Source organism: Leptonychotes weddellii, chromosome 4 (genome assembly GCF_054177405.1).
Source record: "Leptonychotes weddellii isolate Sample4059 chromosome 4, ASM5417740v2, whole genome shotgun sequence".
Classification (NCBI taxonomy): Eukaryota; Metazoa; Chordata; class Mammalia; order Carnivora; family Phocidae; genus Leptonychotes; species Leptonychotes weddellii.
In genome coordinates this window covers 145415329-145436634 of record NC_138372.1, presented here as the reverse complement: position 1 = coordinate 145436634, position 21306 = coordinate 145415329, and the positions used below count along the sequence as shown (strand labels likewise).

General features: G+C 37.6%; 1 protein-coding gene and 1 long non-coding RNA gene across 6 annotated transcripts in view; one reads left to right on the top strand and one right to left on the bottom strand.

Annotated features, from left to right (window-relative positions):
* LOC115939046 (uncharacterized) overlaps positions 1-2500 on the bottom strand; it is a 312345-nt gene extending 309845 nt beyond the window's left edge. Inside the window, exon 1 of one of the 2 annotated variants that reach the window (XR_014144346.1) lies at positions 1760-2500. This is a non-coding gene — a long non-coding RNA (uncharacterized LOC115939046). The remainder of the gene's footprint in view (positions 1-1759) is intronic. The other variant, XR_014144347.1, reaches the window with a different exon arrangement.
* SYBU (syntabulin) overlaps positions 2060-21306 on the top strand; it is a 110641-nt gene continuing 91394 nt past the window's right edge. For 2 of the 4 annotated variants that reach the window (XM_006727924.3, XM_006727923.3), the window contains exon 1: positions 2762-2862. In XM_006727924.3, the coding sequence (XP_006727987.1) occupies positions 2830-2862 (33 nt within the window). In that variant the 5' untranslated portion in view covers positions 2762-2829. Of the gene's footprint in view, positions 2078-2761; positions 2863-21306 lie in introns of those variants that run through there. The other 2 variants (XM_081816408.1, XM_081816410.1) reach the window with 2 other exon arrangements.

Below are 21306 nucleotides of genomic sequence, written 5' to 3'. Positions count from 1 at the left end.
CTCTCTGACCCTCCCCCCTCTCATGCTCTCTATCTCACTCTCTCTCAAATAAATAAATAAAAAATCTTAAAAAAAAAAAAAAAAGAAACAGAACTCAAGACCTGAAAAGCATGATTAATGCAACATCTCAAAGTCTGCATTAGATTATGTTTTAAAATCTCTTTGATCTCCAAGACTCTATAAACCTCCCCATTTAAACCTTCTTTTTAAAATGAATTCTACATAGTTTCTACAATTATCCTGTATTCTTGCAATATGTCCGGGAAAGCTTGAGTTCAGTAGTTGGTGCTTTGATAACTGTCTAGAGATATTTCCTGTGTTTTTACCTTCAGAAGGTCATCTTACAGAAGATGCATTACAGAGGATGTATACTGACAATGAATAGAAACTAAGCTCCTATGGACAAGCACCTCATTTTGTTCCATGGCAGCCAGTACTGGGCGCATTCTGATGAAAACCATTCCTGACAGGATTTTCCTCTCTCTTCTTCCCATCTTCCAGTCCACCTGAGACTTCCCACTTAGAAACTCCACATCAGTACCATATCCACCCTTCCCTCTTCCCCACTTTCCCACCCTTTGTCCCCACTCTCCATCATTCCATTTTACCTCACATGTGTGTACACACACACACTCCCTATGCTCTGAAGGCTTCAGAATAAAAATTTAATAACTTTTCCTTCCAAATAGGTGGGAATCCCTGTTTTAAAGGAAGTTGTAAACCTGCAAGGGCATGAGACTGGTTATCTTTAACTCAATAGTTCTATATTTCCATGGCACTTTCCAGGCACTTCTCTTTTTAGCTTCACAACAATCTTATAAAGAACTAAGAGGGATTCAATGGGAAGAATGCAGGAATGTCTGATGCAGAAGGCCTGGAAGCCTGGATTATGAGGAGAAGGAAGAGAACAAAACAAATTTCTAGGATACTGTCCCAAAAGACCATAAGCCATCGGGTGAAGAATATGCTGGTACAGACAGCAGTTTTGACAAGAAGCTATAGGGGCAGATTTATCTTTGTTGAAGGTCGAAGGAGGCTTACACCACTGATAGGACCTGAATGGAGGTGAAGAGGGTGGGGTCACAGGGTACAAACTACCATCTAGCAAAGTCAAGATTCGGCAAAAGAAGAATTTCTGTTGTGATGGGGTTCCATTATGTTATGAAGCTTCATTTTTCAAGAAGAAGGGGCTTTCCAAGACTTAGAAAATGTAAGAGAGAAGGAATCTTAAAGTCTGAGCCTTATGATCAGACAGAAATAGAAGATAAACCAAAGGAAAATGAGCTGAGACAACAGAATAAAATGTTTCATGCATTTCACATTTGCCAAGTAATGTGAGACTGCATTTCAACTGTATAGAGTTCTCTCACACATAAATAGAAGTCTGTTACACTTTAAACTGTGTGTGCTAAACTCTAGTGAAAATGGTGAGAAAGGGAGCCAGGGAAAGGAGAAAGCAGTCAGGGTAAGGACCACCGGATGCTACTCTCCAGAAGCACTCTTCTGTGAAGAAAGCTCCCTTTAGGGGTAAAAATGAAGACTGATCTAAGAGTAAGTAAATAACGTAACAAGAAACTCACCAAGAAAAGCCCTTAGCCAAACTGAGGGGCTGCCCTTTGACCCTCAGCTATGGTAGGACAGAATGATGAAATCAGTTTCATCATGAGACTCTTCAGTAAACTGAACGTTCTGGATGGGGCTACATGGGGCTCTGGCAATTCTGAGGAAAGTATCTTCCCACCAATTTCTTCAAACTTACCTTCCCAGAAAAACAGGTAGAGGGGCTGATGAATTAGTTTTGCATTTGTACTAACAAATTAAAACGGTTTTCTTCCCAGTCTTAAGGTTTCCTTCAACCTTACCTAAAGTCAATACAAATTATATTTATATTGCACTTGTTATTAAAGATGTCTGGAGTGTTTTTTTTTTTTTCTTAAACCCAGTCGCTATTACCTCCTTAGAGTTAGAAAGTGAATAGCCACCTTTATCCCCAGAATCAGGAAGTTCAACAGAGACACCTTGTTTAGAAGAGGCGTCCAAGGTCACTGGTGAAGTCGGAATGAGCTTGCGGCTTCAGGTAAGTCTTCGTCCCCAGTTTTGAGCAGTGTCTCCTTAGCTGTCCCCAGACGACAGGCTGTGGTCGCGAGAGGGATTTTTCCAGGGAGAGACTGTCCTAAAGGGCAGCTCGGGTCCACGCTGCGGTTTTCAGTGGTTTGCATCTCCATACGGGGACAGGGTATGGTTTACTGGGGTGGGTGAAGACCGCGAGGCGGACGCCAGCCCAGGCTTGCAGCTGATCTGGGATCCCGGCGGGCGCGAGAAGGGGGTTGTGCAAGCAGATCCTCCGGCCCTCAGCCGTTTCCCTCAAGCCGCGGGAACCCGGGCCTCTGCAGTGCGCCGCCCCCGCCCCAAGTGGCTCCGGGAAAGAGGTGCGACACAATCCGCTCGTCTCTGGAGACCCGGACGGAGCCCGCAGGTCGCGAACCCCGGAAGCAGACCCCCTGCGCCCCCCGCGCCCGGCCCTCACGGCGCTCACGTCGCGGCGCCCCACCTCCCGGCGCCGACCCTTTTGGTCCCCGCCCTTCTCCTCGCGACGTCCGCAGCTCCTGCGGCGGCCGAACGGGCTGCTGAGGCCCGGAGGCCGCGAGCACAGAGAGCGCGGGCGGCCAAAGCACCACGTGTCCCGCCCGGGCTGGCGCGGGCGGAGCGGGCCGGGCCTGGCTCCTGGAGCCTGAGCGCCCGCCGGCGCCGCAGCCGGGTCGCGTGCGCACCCGATCCCGGCCCAGCCGGGCCCCGGCCTCCCGGGCGCGCGTGGATGCCTCCTCCTGGATGGCGCGATGGGCCCCTTCTGGGAGAGAGAGGGTAAGAGCGGGCGTCTGTGCGGGGTCCAATGTCAGAACCCGCGGGCACAGGAGGGCGACTAGCTCTCCTGGGTCCAAGGAGAGCGGAGAAGGATACTCCAGACCAGCATGGGTGAGGTGGTGTATCAGGATGCTCGGGGGGCCCATAGAAGGAGGTCGTGGAAAATGGGGACTCTCAGCAGAAGAATAGAGGTGACAGTGTCCCAGGTTGATTGGTCATTGAGGTGGTTGGGCTAGACTCCTTGTCACAGCAGGCAAGGCTGACCAGGCCATAGGTTTTGGATCTCCCTTTACTTATTGTCCTCTGGCGTTGAGCTTGGAAATGGTGCCTTTTGATAAGGAAGGTTCAGTAAAGAATTGGTGTTACCGAAAAAGAAAGCAAGACTCGGTAGATCTCTCCAAAGACGTGGATGGCCCAAAGTCCCCAGACGACACTTTTCAAGTTTCTGCTTCCTTGGGGATTTTTCATACAGATTATTCGAGGTGAAGAGGGAGGACCGAATTTTCTTCAGTATGTTGTTGAAGGGCTCAGCTCATGCGCTCAAAACGTCCTCAAACAGGGTGGCATCAACAGGTGCGATTTAAGATGAATAAATTGTAGACAAAGAGATCGGTAAGCTTAAAATGGTGCATGGGAAGAGATTCTTAAAGCTTTAAATGGAAGGAAGGAGTCACTTGGGAAAAACTGCTTTTCCTGTTGTTTTTATCCTGTTCTATAGTGTGGAGCAAGGAGTGATCTCTAAGAAAGCAGGAAACTCCACTGCTAAGTTCTTTGCAGGTCCTCTGGCCCTGACCCCAGACCCTGGGCAGCAGAAGCAAAGAGCTGCTTGTGTCTCAATCTCCTTTCTCAGAAAAGGGCCAAATGTGAACCCCAAGGTCCAGAATCTTCAACTTAAAGTTTCTGCTGCAGCACTGCCCACCCAGATGCATGGCTAAGCACATTTTAGGGATGTTTGCTTCATCTTCTCCAAAGGGTGCCCTTGGGAGCAAAGGGAGTCAAGTAATCTTAGTGCCAAGTTTTCTCCACCTGTACATTTGGAAGAACAGTAGCCCCTGTGCCCTTGAGAGATGGGTCCAAGTCAGATCATGTTTTTATTTGCTTCAGATTTTAGAGCAGCAATATATTTTCATAATGCAGCTTTTGGTTACTTAAATTGTTTGACAATGACACTATTTTAATGCAGAATACATTTAAATATATTCAATCCTTATTGATCTCCACATATTTAAATCATACTTTCTTAACTTGCTTTGCATTTAATAATCTTTAAAGTAATATCATGATTGAGAACAACAATTACAGGAGTTCTTAAATGCTGGTGCCCTAAAAAAAAAAAAAAAAAAAATTAGAGTCCAAACCTTCATTTTTACAGATGAGTTACTGAGACTGTAGAGAGTGAGTTGTCCAAGGACATGAATTAGCCAGTGGCAAACTTAGAACCAGCCACCTCCTAACACCCAGTCCTGTGGTTTTCCCATATTTTAGTAAAAATATGTAAGGGCTAAGCATAAATGAGTAATTTTACAAACTAGTGATTGGCAGGTCTTAGAGATGGGGTGAAGAGGTCTGTGATTATAAAGAGGTGTCATGAAGGAGATCTTTGGGATGATGGAATAGCTGTGTATCTTGACTGTGATGATAGTTATATGAATCTGCACATGTGATAAAATATCAGAGTTATGCACACACATTGGACTAATGTCAGCCTACTAGATTTCATATTATACTGTAGTTATGTAAAATACAGTCATTGGGGGAAACTGGGTGAAGGATATATGGAATTCTATACTATCTTAGCAACTTCCTATGAATCTATAATTATCTCAAAATGAAAAGTCTCTTTTTAAAGTAATTTTGTAAGTACTTCAAAATCCAACATTGACTATTTTGCTAACTCTGAGTTGTACACAAAATACCTTGCTTTGCTGTATATGCTATTTTAAGTATGTCATACAAACTAATGCCTGCATATTTGTTCATTTGATATTTTAAAAAACATGTGCACTCCTAAGGTGTATCTGCTCATGCTAGGATATCAGTATATCCTGGAGATACTAAACAGCATCTTAGCAAGAGATAGCAATTTAAGGTAATTTATTTAAAATTTTGGAAAATAGAAGAAAGTGTCTCCTTTAAATAGTTATTGTGCTAAATAACAGTCAGGTGTTTTTCTTTCCTTTTTTTTTCTTTGCATGAAAATACTGAGGTCTTAGGTCTACAGTTGGTCTTTCCTCTTCCTGGAAGGATGTTTTCTGTGTTTCAGGTGATTAAATGGATAGATAATCACTACGCAGAAGTGATGGGAGGACATAGGCTTCCTTTAGAAAGAAACTGTTAGTCGTAATGACTTTTTTCTTTATGAGAATTTAGGAATGTAAATTTATTAAAATATTTGAAAAGTTTTTTGTGGATTTTTAGAGCTCCCTCATCAATTCCAGGGTGAGGTTTCTCTTATGGGGTTCGCCACCAATGGCAGAAGCCCTAGAACACATTCCAAAGGAGATGGAAAACTAAAGCTTTGGTGGTCCTGTAGACTGAGGTCCTTGTAGATCATGGCAAAGGAAAGGAAGTTTCTTGTATACACACTTCCGACCAAAGAAATGTCATTCTCTGAGGTGCCTGAGTAGCTCACTTGGTTGAGCGACTGACTCTTGATTTCAGCTCAGGTCATGATCTTGGGTCGTGAGATCGAGCCCTGCATAGGGCTCAGAGGGGAGTGTGCTTGAGATTTTCTCTCTGTCCCTCCCTCTGCCCCTCCCCCTGTGCATGCTCACTCGTGCTCTCTCTCTCTCAAATAAATAAATAAATCTTAAAAAAAAAAAGAAAGAAATACCATTCTCCGTGAGAGGAGGAAATATTTCCAGAACTTCAGTTACTCTAGTACACTTCACAATTTCTACCATTTCTAAATACAAATTGTACTACTATTTACTTAATTTACCAAAATTTATATTGACACACTATTTTTTTTTTTTTACTTAGCCTTCATCTAGGGAATAATATCCACGAAATACCAAGTTTTATGTGTTAGTTATATTTCTTCCAACACGTACAAATAAATGTACAGATTTGAAAGAGACCTATCCATCATCCTGGTACTACCAGTGGTACACCTCAGGACGCAGGAGTGCTGTACAATGGCAAAGCTTCAGGAGGCGCCCAGGTGGTAGTGAGGGAGGCAAGCCCAGCTCCACAGAGCAGCTCGTGATCAGTGGTATAATGGAGAGAGAACTAGGTTGCTTCCATATCCTAGGAGCCATTTCAAAAATGGCCTATTATCCCTTCTAGAAAAAAAACAATTTTCATTAAGCTTTTTAAATTATATACTATTCCTAAAAGTACTCTCATTCTTCATTGGAGTGGAGCATCTCAGCAAGTATATTTATAAAGCTCTGTAGAAACTAAAAGCAATATTTGGTTTTTCTTTCTATAATTTATGGTAATGACTTTACAAGTTGTCTCTCAGGCTTAATCACCAAGTCATATGAATGTGGGCCTTTTCAGTCTCTCTCAGAGTAGGTTAACTCAGTTTACTTGAACTATAAGGCATTTGGTTTGGCATAGAAATCCCCTTGAAAAACATCATGGATGAGAAAACCTTTGCATTCTTCAAGTGAATTCTAAAAACTATATGAGAAAAGAAGGGTAGATGAGTATGAAAGGACCAAAACAGCATTCCTAAAAATGCTTTCAAGGAGCTTTAACTCCTTGGGCTTCTGCTGGTTCCAAAATGAACTTTTACAGCCATCAAACTTAAGTGAGAATATCCACTCATCAAAAGAGAAGACAGGAGTGCCTGGCTGGCTGAGTTGGTGGAGCATGCAGCTCTTGATTTCTGGGTTGTGGGTTTGAGCCCCCCGTTGAATGTAGAGATTACTTAAAACTAAAATCTTAAAAAAAAAAAAGGAAAAGACAAACATTTACTGTAACAACATGTGGTTTACAAAGGCATTCTTCAGAGCTGTGATTCCTTTTTATTTAAATAATCTATTTGCAAGCATTAAAAGGATTGGTTGCTTTGTTTTTAACTTTGTTTCTCAAGAAATATTAGCATGCCTCATGGACAGTTGAAAAATATCTTCCTAGACCTTACCTACCACAAAATCCATAGTTGAGAGAAAAAAAATGTTCATTTTTTTACTATGACTGAACTGATATAAGGGGAAATTAACTGAGTCACAACCTAAATCCCCCAGTTATTTCTGACCCTTTGTTTCAAAAAAATCTAAGTTATTTACAAAATCAAATCAGATTATTTTTAATACATGGTAATTTAAAAAAATATTTTCTTGGGGTGTCTGGTTGGCTCAGTAGGTGGAGCACGTGACTCTTGATCTCAGGGTTGTAGGTTCAAGCCCCACACTGGGTGTAGAGATTACTTTAAAAAAAAAAATCTTTAAAAAAATATTTTCTTTATCCTCTTATCAATACAAATAGAAAAGCAAGAGGTTGGATTAGAACAGAATCATTCATAGGTCTATCACTAGACCACCTCATTTTGGAATTACAGTCGGCCACAGCATGAAGAGATTTAAAAACAAAGACAAGATGTTTTTCCTTAAGGAGGATGATACTGTTGTTGGAACAATCACTGCCAGGTGACAGATGATTTCATCCTCTTTAACTTATTTAAGTTTATGAAAAGCTAATCAAAGATAATGTAGGACGTTGGGGCTGCTAAGTCAGCAAAGTATTCAACATGTTTGTGCATGTGGAATACAACCATGTATATATACATACCTATTGACTCTGTATTCCATCTGGTTTAGCATTTTGCCCCAGCAAAGTGTCAATTGTGTAATGAATATTTTAGAAAGAAAATGTAAATGAATGAATAAATGCATTAGGTAACAATACCTATTTGTCACAGTGTAATGTGCTGTTCACCCAAAGTAACTTCATGTCCTATGCTGAATGCATAGGAAAACTCCAGTATAAAGTTAGCCCACAGGGTGCCTGGGTGACTCAGTTGGTTAAGCGACTGCCTTCGGCTCAGGTCATGATCCCGGAGTTCCGGGATCGAGTCCCACGTCAGGCTCCCTGCTCAGCAGGGAGTCTGCTTCTCCCTCTGACCCTATCCCCTCTTGGGCTCTCTCTCTCACTCTTTCTCTCTCTCAAATAAATAAATAAAATCTTAAAAAATAAAATAAAGTTAGTCCACAAAGAGCACATTTATAGAGTGCTTATATAATATAATGTCCATACTGGGACAAATATAGAATGCAAACTCCCCAGAACAGAGATTTTTGTTTCTATTGTATTCCCAGCACCTAAAGCAATGCTTGGCAATATTAGGTTTTTAATAAATATTTTCAAACGAATGAGTGAATAAAAGAATACATGTATATATACACATAAGCATATTTACATTTATGAGAAATTATTAGCATTAAATTCAAAATTCATCTCTAGGTTATTTTTCCATATGATCGTGTGAATTGCCAAATTGTGGTTAAGGTGAATTCTTCTAGGATAAGGGCCGTCCATTTCATCATTGGGAAGATCTAATTATCCTTATATTGAGATTAAATTTGAACTCAACTAATTGGAATGTCTTTATTGTCACCCATCCAGAAATTCTTAATAATGATATCATGCAAAACCTTGCCAGATTCCTCACTGAGGTCCATATGTTTTGCCACGTGTCCCAAGTTGGCAGTTTATGGGCCAGATTCAGTCTGCAGATACATTTCGTTTTGTTTTAAAAACTAGGGGAGTATTCACTAATAAAAAGTTGCAGTTAGAATTTTTCTTAATCAAGAGGATGTACAAAGAAATCCCATATTTCTGTTTTCCCTGGAAAATAAATAATAAAGTTAGAGCTGAGTAGTGGTAGCTGAGCACAATTTCTTTTCTTCACAGTGACCATTACCATTCTACTTGATAGTACACTGGGCCATTTAGTTTATTTATGTTAATTACTTTGACTAAATAAGCTTCTAAGTTTGTGACTTCTGTCCTAACTATTTCTCAGGTTTACTAGTCTTAACCCCATCAAAACAAAACAAAACAAAAACAAAAAAAAATGAAGCTAGGCTTGCCCCACTTTGGAGCCCAAGCTGATTTCTAAGTAATACATTTGCTGTCCTAAGAGCTCACAGACCACCTTTTTATTAATTTGTGCCAGAATATTGCCTGATATTTCATTCAGTCTCACCAATGTTTTAGAGACTCTTTAATTTTTGAAACTCAGAATTATATGCTTCTTTTCTAGATTTGTACCCTTTTGGCATCTCTCCTTATCTCCAAGATTCTTGAAAGACATTAATAGTGTTATCATAATCCTGTTTGTAAAAAGTGAGATTATAAAGCCTAGGACATAATTTGTCTGTCAAATGAACTAAATACCTTCAGAGAAACTAGTAACATCACTTGGCCTGAGCTTTGGTCTCCTTTGCCAAGTTTTATTCTATCCTTTTTAGTTTGGAGATCATTTTGCATGATAGAGAAGTAGAAGAGTAGGTACAAAGTTCTATCTTCTCTTAGTCACCCATTATTAATAAATGAACTCCAACAAGTAGTGATTTTATACTTTTCTTTCTCCAAGCATAATTGAAATGAATATTGTTTTCATTCTTAATATTTTTGGAAGTCAGAGTTCAAAATTAGATTCTGATCTTCCTGATATTATGAACCATAGTTTTGCTGTATCAGATGTTCCTGGGACCAGAGCTGTGGATTTTTCAATTTTTCACATTAATAATAGTACTTGCTATCATAATATCTAACTCGGGTTTTAAATTAATTAAACACCATTATTTTGTGTGATGCATGGTAAGATTACAAAATAATGTATATATAAAAATACATACAAAAATATCCTGAAAAAACACTCCTAAGTTGAATTTGTAAGATGAATACAGAAGGGGAAGAAAGTGACAAGTTATCTACTTGTCTGAAACTATGGAATAAAATATTAACTTAATCGCAGAAGTGCACATATTTTCTTATTCCCTGAAGAAAACTGCAAACCTTTGGTGACCCAACCAAAGACAGTTACCTGAGTTTAAAATCATAAAAGTCAATTTAAGTTCAACTTACTAATAGTGAGCATTTCTTTCCCAAGGGCATAGCTGACATCTTTTGTAGTACAAATGAAGAATGGGGTAGAAGGTAATATTAACCTGTCCTCTCCCTTCTTCCTTGGTTTAACCTGTGCCCAGGGAAACTCAATTCATAATTTCTTCAATTTCACACCATTAATACGCATTAAGTTAACTCTAAAAGGTAAAGTATAATAGTCTGAGTGAGTAGGAGCCATCAAACCTAATGACACTTAAATGCATTTATCACAGTGATGCATGTCTTTAGGAAGGCCATTATGTTTTTCCATAAGATAGAAGGGGTTTGAAAGTATAAACTTTGTATTATCTAGCTGAACATTCTTTTGTATTCATTTGATCCTTAAAACATATTAAGATGGAAGATGGCTACTATAAAGTTATTTCTTACATTTTAACCTAAGGGGAATGTTTCCTATAGGGCCCAAGAGTAAGGCTGAGTGCTTTGGGTCCTTTGTCCATGGTGCTGAAATTGGCTCTTCCCTGTGTGGCCCCACTACAGGGTCAGATAGAGCGGGGGCGGGGGGGGGGAATTGATGTTTGTCCCAATTAATGACTTATAAGAATACAAATAAAATAAGGATTAGAAATTAATGTATTGTTCAACTTTATAATCAACTTAGCAAAAAAATTTGCACACACGACAAGTTTGTGTATTTGAATAATGTGCAACGTGGAGGCTGAAGTAGCAAATATTTGTTTTTAACCCATTTGAAATACAGCTTGGGAATTTTCATCATTTTGCTCCTACACTTCCTTATTCATTAAGATATACCAACATCGGTAATATTTAACAGTTGTCAATTTCTATTTGTCTTCCCAACACTCTTCATTTTGGCTTTTCTTAGGCCCTATTATAATAATAATGATTTCTCGTTGATTTGCTTTATATTCCTCCAGTAAAATGAAAAACAGCATTAAAAATGATTTGAAATTAAACTTCTTACTTTAAACATATGTTAACACATTCATGAATAAGTTACATTGTTAGGTTTTGTTTCCTCTTCATGGCCTTAACTTTCTTAAAACCTTTTTTTATCCATTATGCTATGCCTTGATCTATATTTCACTGCCCTAAGGAGTTTTTCTTTTTACACTACCTGCTTTTATCTGCCAGTAAAAATTTTGCACACCAAGGAGAGGAAAGAGGTAAAAAAATTCAAAGGCACATCCTTTGCTTCCTTAGTGGACATTTACAAAAAGTGGAAAATTTCTTTTCTCAATGTCCCCAGTATATCTTTTAAGGAGATGAGGTAACGTTCATGTTACCACAGATTTCCAACTGTTCAGATTTACTAGTCCACAAGGGAGGTTCCATCTCTGGGACTTATTTTTCCTCCTCAGGATATTTAAACTGGAATCTTTTTCAGACTACATTGGCATTCCCTGAATAAGCAGGAATATAAAGTGCAACTTTAGCATTAGCATCTGCCTAGAACAAAGGGAGGTGACCAGAAGCACCACCTGTCAGTCTCTAGTTTCCCTTTAGGGGGTAGCTACAGTCATTTTAATTCTTGCATTCATTTAAACAAGTCTCCAACCATTGGCTCCAGAACTGAAGCCTGATATAGCTCTTTATATTTGCCTGAGCCAGTGATTTTTTTTATTACTTCCCCTTCTCAGTAGGTAAGTTTGCTTTTGGTGATGAGGGAGGAATATTGGTTTTGCGAAGGGGTTATATTTTTGTCAGAGAGTTGTCATAAAAATTAAAGAAGATGTGGTTAGCTAAACCACATTTTATAAAATGTCACTGATTTTTCCAGAAAAGCCTAGTTTTGGAGGTAGAAGGCATCTGGAGGAAATTTAAGTTTCCAAGTGAGCATTTAAACAGCAAAGATTTATATCTTGATTTATGATTACTGCAAAAAAAATTACAAATCATGTATTATAAAAATTTAATTTGTCATTTTGGTAGAAGGTAGCATTCCTTTTATCAAGCCATATAAAGCCATACTTCTGTGTTATTCACTACGAGTATCTCTGATGTGGTTGACAAGGAGAGAACTGCTAACTACAGTGGCATTTGGCCATTCCCACACTTGCCAGCTAGATAGCTGTTGAGTGAGTAATTGAGTGTCAGTGAGTTTCTATCCAGAGTTTATTCCAGACTCGATAATTTTATACTGCAGGCTTTGCTTTAGAGTGTAACTGAAAAATAATGCTCTTGATCTAGAAGCATTTTAATTAAATTGAGAGTGATTTGTTAGTTGTTTAGAGGTTGTTCAAATCGAATGCTTCTGAAGCCTGTGAGACTTTATACATGCACAAATTAGGACTAAAATGTCCTGTCTGCCGTTAAGTAGAAGTGCTGTATTATTTATTGCTAAACTATCTAGTATGTAGATTTTCAAAAGTAGCTGCCATGAACTTAATAGTCTAGTTTACAACCTGATGGAGACTCTTGCAGGTGAAACTGGGTTTAAATGTAGCTCCTTTCTTAGGGGCTCTGATCCATGTTGAGTGGATGGAGCCATTAAGTGGATGCCAGTTAAACTCCCACCTCAGCAAGGGTTGGAAAAGTGTTGTTCCCTGCTGCCCTATGGCAGCTTTCTCTCCATTAAGGTGTATACTGTTTTTGCAGAAGTTCAGAAAGCTATCCCAAAGTGATGGTTATTATTGTTACTAGCCGAGGGATCTCATTGCTAACTAATAACAGAGAGATGTCCCTAATTCCCCACACTCACCTGGTGCCCCCAAACTCATCTTATTTGAGGTCACATGGGTGAAAGAGCAAAGCAATTGTAAAAGAACAGTGCCCTTGTTGTGGATGGAAACTAAGAGCAATGTTTTCTAACCTGAGCTTCACATTACAATCAGATGATGGGTCCCAGGCATCAATATTTTTTAGCTTCCCAGGTAATTTTAAGGTTTAGTCAAGGTTGAGAACCACTGCCTTAGAAAGAATTATTTCCCTGCATAATTTTTACGAGTCCTTTCCAGCTGCTCTCCCCTCTGCCCCAGACAACAATATCAGATACTAGAGTGGGTTATCTACTTATGAGAGAAGTAGGGAGGTATCAAGATTAATCCAGCAATCTTGAGTTGCAGGGAATGATGAATGAAATTCATAGGGGTGGGCAAACATATTTAGCTTTAGGGGCACCTGAGTGGCTCAGTTGGGGCTCAGTTGGTTAAGCATCTGCCTTAGGTCAGGTCATGATCTCAGGGTCCTGGGATGGAGCCTGCATCAGGCTCCCTACTCAGTGGAGAACCTGCTTCTCCCTCTGCCTCTGCCCCTCCCCCCTGCTCATGCGCTCTCTCTCTCTCTCTCTCTCTCTCTCTCTCTCTTGCTCACTCTCCCTCTATGTCAAATAAATAAATAAAATCTTAAAAAAGAAACATATTTAGCTTTAAGATGTAAAGCAAGATGTTTTATCTAAATGCTGATGTATATGGAGTCAGGTATGGAAAAGTAAAGTGTAAAAGGGTGTTTAATTTTACTTTTCTATATCTCAACATATCTATAACTAAATATAAAAAGTAGTGTTTGAGTTATTCAGCAATGCTTATCACACTTCTCCTGTCCCTGAGACGGGTTAATGGGATAATGCATGTTAAGATGTCTAGCATGATGCCGGATGCACAATTAATGCTTGATCTAAGTTAGTTTTCTCCTTTCTTCTTCAGCTAATTAATTTTAACATTAAAATAATCCAGGTTAACCTTCAGGCAATGGGTATGAACAAGCTATTATGTCCCATATATTATGTTAATTCCTCTTTTGTTTTTTAAAATGGATTAATTTGGAGCTTTGCCTGGAATATGATGTGTATTTCTTTGTAATTCATTTCAAAATAATTTAAGAAATTCAAAGTAACTAAGAAATCATGCAGAATATGCAAGGTTTATTAATTTGCCTAAATGTTAGGAGAAATGACTAAAAAAAATCCTTATTTTTAAATGCTGCAGAAATCATTTAAAATGAAGTTGTCTCATATTGTTAATTGAAAAGTTGTCAGGGATTAATTTGTAGATAGTATCTTTAAAGTGTCTTAAATTCTTTTAGTTTTATGAACAGTGTCATTTATTGACTCAAGTTCTTTAAAAAGCTTCCAACTCAAATCTTAACTCATATTTATGTATACCATTTGCTTCTTTCCAACCAAATACATATTTCTTGCTCTTTTTTTATCTCCCTTAACAGAGAGAGATAGAACGAGAGAGAGAGAGAGGGATTTTTCCACAATGTACACTCTAGGATCTTAGCCAGTTTAAATGTTGATAACTGACTGCTGCCAAAGCAATCCACTGAATGCCAAACTGACACATTCTTAATTATACAAAAAATCCCATTCCCTGTTGGGTGCCATGTCGAAGCTCAATTTATTAAGAAAATATTTAAATCATTTTTAGTCAGACAACCTCTGGACATCAAGCTATAAATCTCAATACAGAAATTACTTATGCTTTTCCTATTTCAGTTGAATTCTTGCTAATTTATATTTTATGTGTAAAAAACCTGATGCTGTGCCATGAACTTGGAGTTAGGCAATTCCCATTGATATTGAGACCCCAGATTCTGAGTTGCTCAACTACAGTTTATGAAATGCACAGCAACCTTAAAATTACTTGTGTTTGTTATGTTCTTTCTAATAATGATAATCAACTACATGATAATTTATTAATGTCAGCAAATGTTTTCCTGAGAAAATAACTGAGAATCTGTATCAAGTATGTGCAGAAGTGAGGTGCAGGAAAAGGTTGCTTCTAAAATTCATTTTTATTTCTTTGTTTTCTTTTTAATATTTCATTTATTACTGAGATTATGTAGATGATTCAGGGAAAATATAATCTGATATTAAGGAAAAAAATTTTCATTCCTCTTCTTAAATTACATAGTATATTTTAGCACCCACTTTATTAGTTCATTTTGACTTTATAAATGAGTTTTTCAAAAGGTTTACACTAATAACTCCTTTGTAATTCAATCAGAGGAGGAACATGGTATGCTCATTTTTATGATGAAATATTTATAAAGTACCCACACCATCTTCAGTGCATATTAATTATCTCACAGGCCTAAACAAGAAGAATGAGTCCAATTTATAGAAGGAAAATAAATGACATTAGTCCTTCCAAAATACATGAGAGATTGTTTTATTTTCATATTTCTGAAACACATAGAACAAAACTAGTTTGAAACTTTTCAAATGCTGTAATTATTCAAAGTATTTTAGGGTAAAGTGCTGTTGGCCTAATCGATGTGGCCAAAAATTAAATTCCAGTGGAACAGGAATGCACCAGAACATTGCTGTAAGAATATATCTAGGAAGGCCCTCTGCTGTCTTCTTGAGCTTCCCTCCAGCCCCCACTGAAAGAGACCCTTGAGGTTTAGGCTGAGTGTACTCCTCAGAGGACACATCTGAGAGAATTCTCCATGTGTATATATTCCTTCTATCTCTAATGCTATGAATAATGAATAAGAAGCTTATGAAATATGCACTCGCATAGACTTCCTCTCTTTTTTAAAAAAAAATACTATGCCATACCCATAATGAGGAGAAAACCTAAGAAACCTGAGATAAAATTTGTCTTGAACTTATATGACTTCACCATAAAGAATGGTTTTCTGCATATAAATTTAAATCCACTCTATCAGAAAGAATTATTATGGGGGGAAAAAACCCAACACTACATATTTGAAGTCAGGAATTTCATGCCTAATTACTATGCTATGAATTGCAAAGAGCAAGTAGCGTCATCTAGAAGATTTATAATTTGAGAGGTGTTATCTCAGTCAGTCCTTTAAAAAGAACCTGTAGATTCTTTTATCCCTTAGAACACAAAGAAGAACAATTCTGTATTGAGATATCCTTTGATACCTACATAAACTAAACCAATCTCTCTCTCTTTCTCTATGTCTCTCTCCCCCCGTCTCTCTCTCTCTCTGTCTCTCGTTTCCTTAGAGAAAAATAGAAACAAAGAAAATTATGTTATACCCAGAATGATATTATATATAAGAAAGGGAGAGAGGGAAGGAGGAAGGGAGAAGAAAAGGAAGGAAGGAATCAGTGTTGTTTGGTAAAAACTGATATCCTGGCAGAGATAAGGCCAATGTCTTTTAATTTAAAATATTATTTAAAGATATATTTAGGGGCACCTTGGTGGCTCAGTCAGTTAAGCATCGGACTCTTGATTTTGGCTCAGGTCATGATCTCAGGGTCTGGGATCCAGCCTCAAATCAGGGTCCCCACTCAGAGGGGAGCCTGGTTGTCTCCCTCTTCCTCTGCCCCCCCCCACTCTCTCTCTCAAATAAATAAATCTTTTAAAAAAGATATATTTAAACACTGATGATAGAAGTGAACCACCATTTATATACTCATTCAGTAGTACTCACAAAACCAAAAGATACACAATAGGCTCATTTAAAACAGTATTATAGGAAAAACATCATCATAAGGGTCAAAAGGCATTTAGAAATTAAATGAGCCAGTATACATGGAAATGATTAATTAAGATATAAGATTAATTAAGATATATAAGATAATGTGTTTAAAGTTGTATTTTTCTGGGATTTTCTTTTTGTAAACATGAAGTCTGATTTTTAAAATTTCCTTAAAGCAAAATGTTACCTTTTTCAGGTTCAGTTTTGATGTTTTTATTGGTACATTGGTGCAAACATATATATGTCATAGATAATAACAATCTAATTTCTACATCTTGGAAATTAATGTATTTATTAGGGTTCTGTTCAAAATTCTATTATCACTAATCTTTCCTTCATTTGGCCTAAGCCCATTAATTCTCTGCATTTATACTGCAAATAAAAGTACCTGTGATGAACAGTCCATCATTATTAAGGACTTGGACAGCATAAGCGTGCATGAATTTCCCATGTTTTACATGTATAACTAGAATCCAGGCTCAGTCAATAGTACTTACAAAAAGACAGTTGTAATTAAGGCATAAGCACTGATTTAAGCTAACAAATGCATGTCCTTCATATAGAAACTTTAAAATCGGGCGCCTGGGTGGCTCAGTTGGTTAAGCGACTGCCTTCGGCTCAGGTCATGATCCTGGAGTCCCTGGATCGAGTCCCGCATCGGGCTCCCTGCTCGGCAGGGAGCCAGCTTCTCCCTCTGACCCTCCCCCCTCTCATGTGCTCTCTGTCTCTCTCATTCTCTCTGTCTCAGATAAATAAATAAAATCTTTAAAAAAAAAAAAGAAACTTTAAAATCAATGGATGTACTCTCCTCTGTTAGAATAATATAGTCTCTGGCTGCCTTGCATTCTCTTGAACAGGTTGGGGAAGAGGAGTGGGATGAGGAGAGAATAACCCCAAAGAAACTTTTCATTGGTAGAATTTCTAACTTGCACTCCAGAAATTAAAACACAGTGTTTGAATAAAAACCTCACATGGTATTAAATCAGAAATGACAATAAAATGTTTTCCACTTGAAATTCAACACATTGATATGTTTTATATAATAATACTTTATGAATGTAATTGACTGAATTAGATTTTACAGGTATTTATGCCAGGGCCAATAATTATCATCAATCTCAGAGACCAGTTGCTTTATAGAGAAATTAAATAAGTCAGGGAAATAAGCCTGCATTTCTCCTGCCTGCTAAAAATTTTGCTGTTTTCAATGTCTCCCCTTTTATAGGCACTCAAATATTTGACATGTAGATGGATCTCAGTCCATTTGTACCTAAAATCTAATGTAATTGAGTTGAATACACAGATTTATTATTTCCTCACAAAATACACATAATCAAAATGAAGGGGAATTTCAAGTTATAAATTATTGAGCTTGAGCTACCAGCACAATCTTTTTCACTGTGACTCTTTTGAAGGACTCTCCTATTTGAAAATAAAACAACATTTATCATTCAGTGTTGCCCTGACTCAGTCATCTTGAGAACCTCTAAAATATATTCATCTTTGCCAGCAATGGTCTGAAAGACCAGGATACTATTTTGCTGTTTAAAATGATACCTTGAAGAATATGTGTTTTGGCTTCACTTTTCTTGTCAAAAATTATGGAGTGATACCCCCTCAAAATCACCTCTTACCCCCTATTCTCTTCACACTTGTACATACATACAAAAGGGGCATGATCACACTGTCTGCTGGGTTGAAGTTTGAAAGAAAGCATGCAAGGTAAATAACAGCAACAACAATAATAATAAAATTCAAGTTATCTTTGAAAATTCTTTAAATGTTCATAAGTTCACTATTCATCCAATTTCCTTCTAACATCAGAACAAGTCACTTTCCGTTAGTTAAAAACCAGGTGACTTGTTGGCTTATAATTAGAACCCTCGTATAGAAGTATTTGTATCTCTAAACACTAGAAACGCATGTAGCTCAGTGAGATGTGAGAATGAGAAAAATAACAGATTCACATCTCCTATTTAAAAAAAATTTTTTTTTTACAGTTTGATACCATTTTTATAAAGCTCAAAAACAAGTAATATTAAACAACATATTGTTTATATTTTTAGGCCTAAATTGACTCCCAGGCCTAAGCTGGAAAATGCTTCACTATTAAAAGTCTCCCTCTCTCCCTCTCTCTCAAATCGAATAGTTGAATTTGATTAAATGAGAATATGACAAGACTTGACTGTTTTGCCAAAAAGTCCATTAGCCTGGAATTATAAGGCTTATGGTGTCAGGCCAGCTCTCATTAAGAGTTGCCCAGGAAGCAGCAACACACACACAATGAACTTGAGCTTTGGCATTAAAAAGAGGTGAATTTGAATGCCATTTCTACCAGGTACATCAGTTTGGACAAGTTACTTCAACACTTTGAGCTTCAGTTTCCTTAATTATCAGTTGTAGGTCATAATACCCACCTCAAGCCACTATTAAGGGTTAAATGAGAGAATTAAGCCTACTACAATGTCTACCAATAAATGGTAGCTATTGATATTATCAGTGATTAGGAGGGTTCTTTAAGGTTGGGGTTTTTTTTAAACTATTACTTTTTTTTTCCCTAACAAACCAGCAGAGGGTAGTAGAGAGCAAATAGTTTGTATACATTGTTCCAGGTGATGTCTCTATGAAATTACTGTGTTCTTGTCCTCATAATATATCTGCCTGCCTGTTCTGTCATTTCAAAGTAAATGTAAAAGCTTGAAAACATGAAATATGTTTTTACTATCTTAAATAGCCAAATTTTACATATGACAAGGAATAGGTTGTACTCTAAGATGCTTCATTCCTGAACTATTTTAAAGGAGATAGAGAAATATACATCTTGGGCGCCTGGGTGGCTCAGTCGTTAAGCATCTGCCTTCAGCTCAGGTCATGATCCCAGGGTCCTGGGATCGCGTCTCACATCGGGCTCCCTGCTCGGCGGGAAGCCTGCTTCTCCCTCTCTCACTCCCCCTGCTTGTGTTCCTGCTCTCTCTCTCTGTCAAATAAATAAAATAAAATCTTTTAAAAAAAAAAAAGAAAAGAAATATACATCTTGCATTGAAGTGTTTTATTCATACATGGTATTTTATGTAGTTGGAAATGTTTTAGGTACTAATTAAAACATGAATTATTGCATCTTCTTTGTGGTACTACTGAAGAATACCAAATTGATGGTAGTGAAGTTTTAGTGCTCTTCTTGTTTATTTAAGGAGTACAGGTCATTATAAAAACAATTTCAATATACACCCTTGAAATACATCTAAGGAGTTTTAAGCTGCTACATTTTTTTCACTGTTGCACATAGCAACTGATTATATATGAAAGTCAACATATCATAATGATATATATACCAATATGATATTATGAAGATATACCAATTCCTGGTAAAAATGAGGTTGGGTATTTAAATTTAAATTAGAGGGTAGGCTAAAACAAGATCATTGAGATTGAGAAGGTGGGACACAAGAGAATAGTATATGAAACTAATCTATTTTCCAAAGTTGCAAGCTCTTAAGAAAAGCAGATGTAGATAATAATATATTAATGGGTTTGTACTCTGAAGCTAGAGCTCCAGTATAATTTTAAATCTATAATTTTTAGACTTGGAAGAGCACAATGGTTCTCAATCAGGGAGAGCTTTGTACCCCAGGGGACATTTGGCAATGTCTGGAGAAATTTTTGATTTGTCAAGACCAGGGTGAGGGCAGGTGTGGGCTTGTGCTACTAGCATCTGGTGAGTGGAGGCTGGAGATGCAGGGCACAGTGCACAGGACAGCCCCCCACAACAAAGAATTATCCGGCCCAATATGTTGATAGTGCTGATGCTCAGAAACCCTGGAATAAAGCCATGAACTTTCAAAGACTATGCTGTGTTGTTGGCTATTTTCCATTTCTCTTCCGTGTCCACACTGGTTGTTTAAAGAAGAGCTCTGGGCTCAGAAGCACAGCAGTTGCCTAGGCGCTCATCTTCCCTTTTTAAAGCAGCAGATTTTCCAGAGCTTCCATTTAAAGGATGTGCCGTATTCACTCAGTGTCTGACGGGGATTAAATGTGCTTTTGGAAACTTAGCAAGAAATGTACAAGCTCTCAGTAAAGAGAATTTGTAGAAAACAAAAACAGAAGAGCAGGTTTCTAGTTTTTCTTCCCCCAAATGGCCTTAGTGGATTCAAAAATGGGAAGTGTGAATAACACTGCTTTGTATTTTAAGTTGAAGCATTTGGAAGTATTGGTATAATGCCTTCAGGACATGAAATCTTAAGTTACACAATCACTTATTTAGAAATGTGATGAAGTGTGAAGAAATTGTACCAGCAGGAGGAATCATTTAAAATTCTAAAAACCTGAAAAATAGTTTCATAGAACATGTATATGGTTACAAATCAGCTGGCATGTATAGTAGAGACTTCGCATTTAACTGTCATGAATCCACTAACTTTTCTTGACTTATTAATAGTTCAAAGAGAGCCAAAAGAGAGCAAGAAGGTAATTTATTTACATTAATTAGCTGATTTGGAGAGAACATAGAGCTTTTCACTTTTAATCTATAATTACACCTAAATTGCCTATATCAAGTCCAGCTAAAAAATAAAACATAAATTTCAAAAACCAAGAAAGCAAATGTGTCTTACTAATTTAAAGAGTTTAAAACTTTCAGTCACGGTCAGTGTTATTAGAAAACTATCCAAATTGACTGTTTTATCCAACTAATTTATCCTAATAGGTAGATCTGTTCTAGCCAATATTGTAATGTTAGATATGTGGCCAAAAAGAGAAAAATCCAAATAATTTATATGTTGATTATATGTTGATATGACAATATTTTGGGTATGTTGGGTTGAATAAAATATATTGTTAAGTTAACCTATTTCTTTTTACTACTTTAATGTTACTGCTAGAAAATTTAAAGGTAGTTTGTAGCTCATTATTTTTATTGGACAACACTGGCCTAGACCCTTCAAGTTTTAATTAAGTAGTCACTTTCATGATCAAATAAGCATTTTAGAAATTATGGTTATA